Source organism: Myotis lucifugus, unplaced genomic scaffold (assembly GCF_000147115.1).
Source record: "Myotis lucifugus unplaced genomic scaffold, Myoluc2.0 scaffold_37, whole genome shotgun sequence".
Classification (NCBI taxonomy): domain Eukaryota; kingdom Metazoa; phylum Chordata; class Mammalia; order Chiroptera; family Vespertilionidae; genus Myotis; species Myotis lucifugus.
The window spans coordinates 4,108,104-4,118,818 of NW_005871085.1; the positions used below are offsets into that span (position 1 = coordinate 4,108,104).

At 37.9% G+C, this 10,715-nt stretch overlaps 1 protein-coding gene across 3 annotated transcripts in view; it reads right to left on the bottom strand.

Annotated features, from left to right (window-relative positions):
• Positions 1–3,649: 3,649 nt before the first annotated feature.
• The window catches only part of LOC102423757 (selection and upkeep of intraepithelial T-cells protein 8-like), a 36,423-nt gene continuing 29,357 nt past the window's right edge, over positions 3,650–10,715 (bottom strand). For 2 of the 3 annotated variants that reach the window (XM_014454561.2, XM_023752756.1), the window contains 2 exons: positions 5,045–5,167; positions 3,650–3,819 (listed from right to left, as the gene is read on the bottom strand). In XM_014454561.2, the coding sequence (XP_014310047.1) occupies positions 3,731–3,819; positions 5,045–5,167 (212 nt within the window). In that variant the 3' untranslated portion in view covers positions 3,650–3,730. Of the gene's footprint in view, positions 3,820–5,044; positions 5,168–5,373; positions 5,543–10,715 lie in introns of those variants that run through there. The other variant, XM_014454563.2, reaches the window with a different exon arrangement.

A 10,715-nucleotide genomic window follows, 5' to 3' on the forward strand; every position in this document is an offset into this window, starting at 1 on the left:
CAGGGAGTTGGGGTGCCTTCTCCTGTCACGAACAGAGCATGGGTGGATAGGGAGGTTGTGGCCCCACCCCCTGTCACACACAGAGCCGCAGGGCATTATGGGGGTTTGGGCGCTGCCCCCTGTCACGCTGATCCCGGTGCCGGGAGGCATATTACCATTTTACTATATAGGATAGAGGCCTGGTGCATGGGTAGGGGCTGGCTGGTTTGCCCTGAAGGGTGTCCTGGATCAGGGTGGGGGTCCCCACTGGGGTGCCTGGCCAGTCTGGGTGAGGGGCTGAGGGCTGTTTTCCAGAAGCAAGTGACTAAAGCTTCCAACAGCTCCTTGTTTTCTTTTCTTTCTTTTTTTTTTTTTTATTCTGGGCCAGCTTTAGCTCTGAGGCCTTGCTGCTGAAAACATGGATACAATGTTTCGGTCCACTGGCTTTCAGTCCGGCTGGTTTCTGGGGTTTTGTTTACCTTCTTATTTGCAACATAGTACATAGTTGCTTAGAGTTGTAGCTGAGAGGCCGGCAAGTGAGGCGGGGAACGTTGGAGTCCACAGCAAGCAAGCCTCATGCTCGCTTCAGTGCCTGGCTGCCTGCCGCCATCTTGGCTGACAGTTAATTTGCATATACTCACTGATTAGCCAATGAAAAGGGTAACGGTCGTACGCTAATTACCATGTTTCTCTTTTATTAGTGTAGATGTCAACATTTTAATAATTTATTGACTTATTTAATTTAATTATTTATTCATTTATTTACTTATTTAATGACAAACCCAGAGACATAAAACTCAGTTAAAATTTGTCCAAATTCCTAATCCACTGAAAGTGGATGAGTTAATAAATACTTAGTTTTTTTTTTTAAAATCACTTGGAGAGTTTTAATAGATACTGAGTACCACCCCATACTAATTCTTTTTCCCCCTCAACTATCTTTTCAACCTCCTCCCCTTTGGCAACCATCAACTGTACTCTGAATTTATAGGTCTGTTTCTGTTTGTTTTGTCTATTCATTTGTTTTGTCTTTTCAGATTGCACATATAAATGAAATTATATGATATTTGTCTTTTACTGTCTGACATTCAGGGTTGGCAAAGTAGGTTTAAAGTTCTGAGTACATGAAGCACAGTATATTCTTGTATTATTTATTAATTATTACATTATTTTCCATAGGAACAGTTGTTAACAGTTGTTTAACCTATTTTTGCCCCACCCTATATTTCACTTACCATGATACTCTCTAGTTCCTCCTATATTATTGCAAATGGGATTATTCCATTCTTTTTTATTGCTGAATAATATTCCATTGTGTGTGTGTGTGTGTGTGTGTGTGTGTGTGTGTGTGATATTTTCTTTATCCACTTATCTATCAATGGACGCCTAGGTTGCTTTCATATCTTGGCTATATTATATAAAAAAAGCCTAATAAGCTAAGTGTCCGGTTGTCCAGTCGTCCATTCAACCAATCAAAGCATAATATGCTAATGATAAGCTAAGGCTGCTGAAGCGCTCGCTATGACATGCACTGACCACCAGGAGGCAGAAGCTGCGACCAGTAGATTAGCTTGCTGCTGGGGTCTGGCAGATTGGGACTGAGTGAAAGGGGTCAGACACGCCCTGGAGCCCTCCTGTGGTCCCTCTCCGCTGGCCAACGTCCTGTGTCCCTACCCAGCCCCAATCGTGCACCAGTGGAGTCCCTCAGCCTGGCCTGCACCCTCTTGCAATCCAGGACCCTCAGGGGATGTTGGAGAGCCAGTTTCAGCCTGACGTCAGAACAACCGGTTGCTATGACGCACACTGACTACCAGGGGGCAGATGCTCAATGCAGGAGCACTGCTCAGCCAGAAGCCGGGCTCATGGCTGGTAAGTGCAGAGGCAGTGGTGGGAGCCTCTCCCGCCTCTGCAGAAGCACTAAGGATGTGGGATTGGGCCTAAACCGGCAGTCAGACATCCCCTGAGGGATCCCAGATTATGAGAGGGCGCAGGCCTGGGTGAGGGCCCCCCCCCCCCATGAATGAATTTCATGCACCTGGCCTCTAGTATAATGTCATCTGCAAATAGTGACAATTTTACTTTTTCCTTACCAATTTGGATACCATTTATTTCTTTTTCTTATCTTAATGTTGTGGCACGATTTCCAATACTATGGTGAATAGGAGTGGTGATAACGGGCATCATTGTCTTGTTCCTCATCTTAGAGAAAAGGTTTTCAGCTTTTTACAATTGAGTAATGATATTAGCTGTGGGTTTGTCATCTGTCACCTTTAGTATGTTAAAGTATGTTCTCTGTATGCTCAGTTTTTTGAGTTTTTATTATAAAAGAATTCTGAATTTCGTCAAATGCTTTTTCTGCAACTATTGAGATGATCATATGATTTTTTTATTTTGTTGATGTGATGTGTCATATTGATTGATTTATGAATGTTAAAGAATCCTGTATTCCTGGGATAAATCCCACTGGGCATAGTGTATAATCCTCTTATTTTTTTTTTCATTTCTTTTTTAAAAAATATTTTTAATTTATCTTTATTGTTGAAAGTATTACAGATGTCCCATTTTCACACCCATTGCCCCCTCTATTGCCTAACTCCCACCCACTCCTACCGCACTATTGTCTGTGTCCATGGGTTATGCATATATGCATATAAGTTCTTTAATTTCTTCCTGCCCATTCCCTATAATCCTTTTAATGTATTGTTGAATCCATATTACTAATATTTTGTTGAGAATTTTTAAAAATATGTTTTTATTAATTTCAGAAAGAGGACAGGAGAAGGATAAAGAGATAGAAACATCATGAGCAACATCGATTGGCTGCCTCCTGCAAGCCCCTTAATGGGGATTTTTGCATCTATGCTCATCAAGAATATTGGACTTTAATTTTCTGTTTTGATAATGTCTTTGACTGGTTTTGGTTTTATGGTAATGCTGGCTTTGTAGAATGAATTAGAAGCATTCCCACCTCTTCAATTTTGGGGATTAGATTAAAAAGGAAATTGTCTGGTCCTGGAATTTTGTTTGTGGGAGTATTTTTTATTACTGCTTCAACTTCATTGCTAATAATCAGTCTTCTTAGATTTTCTATTTCTTCCTGTCCAGACTTGGAAAGTTGTATGCTTCTAGAAATTAATACACTTCTTGTAGGTTGTCCACTTGTTGGCACATAATAGTTCATAGTGTCCTTTAACGATTCTTTGTCTTTCTGTGCTGTTGGATATACTCTTTATTCTTTAATTTTTCATCTTATTTATTTGGGAAATATTTTTTCTTGATAAGTTTGGCTATGGTTTCATCATTTTTGCTTAATAGTGTATTGGTTTAAATAGACATCCAAATATATGTACTGCCCTCGCTGGTGCGGCTTTGTTGGTTGAGTGTCGTGCCATGCACCAAAAGGTCACCAGTTCAATTCCTGGTCAGAATAAACATGCCAGGGTTGTGAGTTTGATCCCTAGTGGGGATAAGGGTGTGTGTGTTTGTTTGTGTGTGTGTGTGTGTGTGTGTGTGTGTGTGTGTGTGCGCGCGCGCGCACAGGAGGCAGATTGATGATTCTCACTCATCATTGATGTTTCTATTTCTCTCTCCCTCTCCCTTTCTTCCTCTCTAAAGTCAATAAAAACATATTTATAAAAACAAATATATGTACAAGTTGTAATTCATTGATATATTTTTAGTTATAAAAAATAGAGCTAATCTTCTGTTTCTCTCATTTTATTTTCTTGCAACATTTATTGAAGAACTTGGATCATTTCTTGTAGTGTTTTCCATGTCTACATTTTGCGGATTGCATCTCTGTCGATTTTTTCCATATATTCTTCATTTTTTTTACATGCCCTAAAATTAGAAGTTAAAATAGAAATTTATTCAGATTTGAGGTTTTTCTTTTTTTCTTTTCCTTTTTTTTACCAGGAACATGTCATCAATATTTTGTTATTACTTCCAGAATAATCTCTGGTTTTCTCACTTTCTGTCATATTAGCAGTCATTGGTTTTCAGTAACTAGGTTATTAATATATTGTTACATTACTTACTTAAATTATAATTATATTGGCAACTATTATAACACTAATTGTTTTTAAATTAATACTTTATTGATCAAATTGTTTTACTTATTTCTTATATATTAGTTTTTCATCTATTTTTTACATATTCTCATTGCCATTTGAAATTTTTCTTAAATATTTTTTATATAATCTATGGTAATAGTAAATTCTTTACATCCTTGACTATTTTTTGTTCTTAGAAGAAATTATTTAGAATAGGTAAAATTGTGGGCTAAAAACACAATTACTCATTAGAATCCCATATATTGTTATTGTTTCTTCTAACATCTAATGATACAAATAAGATGTTCACTGTCCACTTAATACTATGTTCATTTAAGATGGGAATACTTATGGCTTTATGAATTTAAATTCACTTATAGGAAGTTGTTAGGGGGAAATTATATATCTGAACACTTATTGGCCCTCATTCATATAAAAATCTTGGCCAAAAAAAATCATAAGAATTTTTAGTTTACTACTTATTACTTGGGATTCCTGGCTGAACAAAAGTGGAGACATGGTAAAATTAATTCAAGGAGGCAGAGTGAACAATTAAATAATGTCAAAGTTGAATCAAGTCTTAGTAATTTTTAGTGAACAGAATAACATAAGAGCTGGATAAATCAATCTATGTGAACAGCAATGTCACAGCATGAGCTTGGAGAGACCTGCATTGCACTCTTTTTTGGTGCTAGAGATATATATGCCAATATAAAAATTAAAAAAGGACAGTGAAAAACCTGAGAAGTACAGTTATGATTTTGTGTATTACTAGCTGAAGGTCAGAGCAGAAGCAGAGTCACTCTGTGATTGTGCATTGAGATACTATAACTTAACCTTAGCATATAAATGTATAACTTGACAAAATATAATTTGAGACTTACTTTGTTTTCTCTCTGAAAAGAGGATGAACTTTAGGCTAATAATCCGGCAGAAAGTGGGGCCTTACAGGGAATGGAATATAAATATGTGCTGGAAAAATGATCGAGTCATGACTAACCCTGACCACTTACCTCTTACTGTGAGGTATAAAGAAACGATAAGCACAGTGTAAAATCCCATCAGAATCATTACCATCTTTGCCATATCCCATATCCAGTCATTATACAAAGAAAAGAAAGGATCTGCAATAGAAACTGGGAAAGGTGTAAAAATTAGAAAATTAATTAAACTGAGAACAATGGGGAGAGAATATTCAAGAACCAACATTTAGTAACTTTACTTGTATTGATAATTTAGTATTTAGAAGCCATCATTTTACTACTTAAAATGAACTAATCCAATTAATACTTATAACAAGTCTATAAAGTAGACTCTTCTATATTCTTTTATCTATTTCTTATTAATTTTGAGTTGATGTTCTAATAAGAGGAAATTTGGATGAGTAGAATTCATTTTTTGTTTGAGAGAGATGTGGATCTTTGGGGATGAAACATTTATCATAGGCAGAATGGACCCCCTCCCTCAGAGATGCCTATACCCCAATCCTTGGAACCTGTGAATATCTTGCACTGCATGGAAAAAGAGATTTTGCAAATATAATTAAGGTTATGAACCTTAAAATAGGAAGATTTTTCAGGAATATTTAGGTGGAGCAAATCTAATCATATGAGCCCAAGAAAGAAGAAACTTTGTCTGGTTGCAGTCAGAAATATGTGGCAGAAGGAGAAGTCAGAGATTCCAAATGCTGAGAGGGACTTGACCCACCATTATTGGCAGAGCATCATAAAAAGCAAGTGAAGAAACCCAGGCAGCCTCTAGTCCTTCTGCTGATAATCAGCAAGGAAGTGGAACCTAAGCACTACAACTACAAAGAAATGAAATTGTCCAACAAACTAAATAACTTTGGAGGTAGATGAGTGAGGCTCAGAGTATAATCTACCCTGGGGTAAAATTCCTTTTCATCATGAATCGTGAAACTAGAATAAATGATCTGTTCTAAAGTATAATGGTGCAATAGGCATAGGAAAACCATTATAGACATTCCATTGAAATGAAGAGAAAATGAGAAGAAAAAATGTAGTTACTACGACCAAACAATTTCAAATTTCTATGGGGCAAACTCCATTAGGTTTCAAGTCCTTGGGATAATTCTCTAGGCCACATGGCTCTGGCCTCTGGGCCTGGAGTCCTTATTCCAGTTTCATAAAGGATAGTATATGGTAGTAGGCTGAATAATGGACTCCAAAGATATTAAATATCTAATCCATGGTACCTAATGTGGTAAAAGAGTATTTGTGGATGTGATTAAGTTAAGGATCTTAAGGTGGGGACATTATTCTAAATTATCTGGGTGGGCCCAGTGCAATCACTAGTACCCTTATAAGAGAGAGGCAGTTTATTTTACACAGAGGAGAAGAGGAAATGAAAATAGAGCAGAGATATTTAAAGATGTTATGCTACTGGCTTTGAAGATGGAGGAATGGGCCATGAACCAAGGAATGCAAGGATGAAGCTCTAGTACAGGGGTGGGCAAACTTTTTGACTCGAGGGCCACAATGGGTTCTTAAACTGGACTGGAGGGCCGGAACAAAAGCATGGATGGAGTGTTTGTGTGAACTAATATAAATTCAAAGTAAACATCATTACATAAAAGGGTACGGTCTTTTTTTTTTTTAGTTTTATTCATTTCAAACGGCCGGATCCGGCCCGCGGGCTGTAGTTTGCCCACGGCTGCTAGTAGCTGTAAAAGACAAGGGAATGGAATTTTCCTAGAGTCCCAGTGGTTCTCAGCCTTCCAAATGCCGCGACCCTTTAATATAGTTCCTCATGTTGTGGTGACCCCCAATTTCATTGTTACAAATTGAACATAATTAAAGCATAGTGATTAATAAAAAACAATATGTAATTATATATATGTGTTTTCCGATGGTCTTAGGCAACTCCTGTGAAAGGGTCGTTCGACCCCCAAAAGGGTCGCGACCCACAGGTTGAGAACCGCTGTGACCCTAGACCCTCTGGAGGATGCACAGTCTTTGTGACACCTTGGATTCAGCTGAGTGATACCTGTGTTGCTCTAAGGCACTAAGTTTGTGGTAAATTGGTACAGTGGCCATAAGACAGTAATATCTGTTTGTAGCTTAGAGTTTTATTGTCTTGTTTTCTGTCAGCAAATTTTGGAAATTCAACAGTCTTCTTTCATTTTATCTTTTTGACCCGGTTAGTACAAGTTGGCAATTTTTCTGCTGGTATAACATTCTCAAGTGCCTTGAGGTTTTCCTGTGTATGTTATAGGGACAAACTCTATTGTATAAGAGATCCCTCAACAGATGTTTCCAGGATAATATAATATTTATTGCTAGTTCTGCTGATATTGCTGAAGATATCCATGAATCACACATCTAATCTAATCTAAGTGTGCAATCCTCTGCATGATTGAATACTCTGATTTTTTTTTTATTCTTCCAAGTCTTCAGCAAAAGATTTCCCAAACACACCCTAGGCTTTCTTCTAGAGCACACTTTACTAATAGTGACTGTCCTAATTTTAGCATTTTTTAAAAATCATTTGAATTTCTGAGAACTTCCCACATTATCAAGTCCGAGTTCCTTTTTGATTAACAGTTATTACATCAGTCTTTTTTCCCCTCTTATATTTTACTATAAGCAGCAAAAAGAAACCAGACCACATCTTCACATGGGATATTACAAAATACTTTCAGAAGAATAAAAATAAAAACATAACATAACAAAATATATGGGAAGCATATAAAGCAGCACTTAGAAGAAAAATTATAATTATAAATACCTACATTAAAAAGGAAAAAGAATCTCAAATCTATAACCTAACTTTCACCATAAGACACTGAAGCAAGACAAGCACACTATAATCAAAGCAGATAGAAGGAAGAAAATTATAAAAATTAAAGCAGAAATAAAAAAAATGGATACTAGAAAAATAATGGAGAAAATCAATAAAACCAAGAGTGAATTACATAAGAAGATTAAGAAAATTTACTAAGAAAGAGAAAGGAAAAGAAAAAAGATTCTAATTACTAAAATTAGGAGTAAAATGGGAGACATCATTTCCAAAATCACAGAAATAAAAGGATTTTAAGGAAATATTATGAAGAAATAAATACAAAAAATTTAGGTAACACAGAGGAAATGGGAAAATTACTAGAAAGATAAAACAGTGAAATTGACCTAAGAAGGAAAAGAAAACATGTATAGGCCTATAACATGTAAAAACTGAATTTATATGTTAAAAATTTCTCCACAAAGGAAAGCTCAGACTCAATTGGCTTCACATGTAATTCTACCAAACATTTATAGAATTTATACTATTGCTTCACAAACTCTTCCAAAATATAGAAAAGACAGAACCACTTCCCATATGATTGGATCAGACCAGTATTACTCTTGTTTTAAAGCCAGACAAAGACATAACAGGAAAAGAAAACTACAACAAATATATCTTATGAATATAGACACAAAATCCTGAACCAGAAGAATTATTCCTCAATTTAAAAAGTAATACTTGCAAACCAAATCATGCCTTATATAAAAAATATTATTCACCATGACCATGTGGGACTTGTCATAGGAATGAAAGGTAGTTTAGCCCTAATCAGTTTGGCTCAGTGGATAGAGCATTGTCCTGTGGAGTGAAGGGTCCTGGGTACAATTCCAGTCAAGGGCATGTACCTTGGTTGCAGGGTCCTCCCAGGCCCAGGCCCTGGTTGGGTCTCGTGCAGGAGGCAACAAATCAATGTGTTTCTCTCACATCAATATTTCTGTCTGTCTCTCCCTCTCTCTTCCACCCTCTCTAAAAAATCTATGGGAAACATATCCTTGGGTGAGGATTAAAAAAAGAAAGTTATTTTAATTTCTAAAAACTAATATAATACAATTAATAAAAGACCAAACAATATATTCATCTCAATAGATTCAGAAAAAGCATGTGATGAAACACAAGCACTTTTCATGATAAAAACAATAAAGAAGTCAGGGACAGAAAAGAACTTTCTTTTAAAAATTTTTTATTGATTTCAGAGAGGAAGGGAGAGGGAGAAAGAGATAGAAGCAACAAAGAATCATTGATCTGCTGCTTCCTTCACGCCTCTACTGGGCTTCAAGCCTACAACCCAGGCATGTGCCCTGACCAGGAATCAAACCGAAACCTCCTGTTCATGGGTTGATGCTCAATCACTGAGTTACTGTGGCTGGGTGAAAAGAACTTTCAGTTTGATAAAAAGCCATCTATGAAAACACCCACAGCTGAATGAAACTATGTAGTGAAAGAGCTTTATGATCAGTGATAATACAAGGATGCCTGCTCTTACTACTTATATTCAATTATGCACTGGATTTCCTAATCTGGGCAATTTGGCAAGAATAAGAATGGATATGTCCGGAAGAGACCAAGATGGTGGCATAGGTAAACACCAGAGACTGCTGCCGCAAACAACCACTTCAAAAATACAACTAAAAGACGGAACGGACATCACCCAGAACCACAGGAAGGCTGGCTGAGGAGAGATTCTTCAACTAGAAGGAAAGAGAACAGCATACCGAGGCTCAGAGGAGGCGCAGTGTGGAAAATACAAAGGTGCAGAGGTGCGCGTGCAAAGCGGGTTGGGGGCTGAGGCCTCGGTTGTCGTTTTCAATCAGGAGGGAGTCTCAGACTCTAAGCTCCAGATCCGGGCGAGTCTCTAGGGACTCAGACTCAAACGGGAGAAGTGGGATTGTCTGGAATCAGTTGGAATGTGAGGGCAGCTTTCCCTCCGAGGTTTTTAGCGGTTGCTGGGGTTCTGAGAAGCAGAGCCTCTGGGAACTGGACTGAGAGCAGCCATAACTGCTCCCTCCGCCCGCCCTGTTGATCCCCTGCGACCTGACCGGCCCAAGCCCTGGGCAGAGCCATTTGCCGGATTGGCTCAGGCAAAGGCTAGATAGCACCTCTCCAGAGGACAGAAGTTTTCCCGCGGCAGACACAGCTGATTCTCACAGCCAGTCTGCCTGGTGGTCAAATCCCTCTAGATTAACTACAACAATCAAGGCTTAACTAGAACAAGACTGCACACAAAGACCACAAGGGGGTGCACCAAGAAAGCATAAAAAATGCGGAGACTAAAAAACATGACAGAAATAGAGGATATAGAGATAAAAAATGCAATTTTGAGGGCTTGCTATAATGTGCTACAAGCTGCCAATAAACTTGATGAGAGCCTCACGAAAACTAATGAGACCCTCGATGCTATGATAAAGAACCAACTAGAAATTAAGCATACACGGACTGAAATAAAGACTATTATACAGACACCCAATAGCAGAACAGAGGAGCGCAAGAATCAAGTCAAAGATTTGAAATGTGAAGAAGCAAAAAACACCCAACCGGAAAAGCAAAATGAAAAAAGAATCCGAAAATACGAAGATAGTGTAAGGAGCCTCTGGGACAGCTTCAAGCGCACCAATATCAGAATTATAGGGGTGCCAGAAGATGAGAGACAGCAAGATATTGAAAACCTATTTGAAGAAATAATGACATAAAACTTCCCCCACCTGGTGAAAGAAATGGACTTACAGGTCCAAGAAGCGCAGAGAACCCCAAACAAAAGGAATCCAAAGAGGACCACACCAAGACACATCATAATTAAAATGCCAAGAGCAAAAGACAAAGAGAGAATCTTAAAAGCAGCAAGAGAAAGAGACTCAATTACCTACAAGGGAATACCCATACAACTGT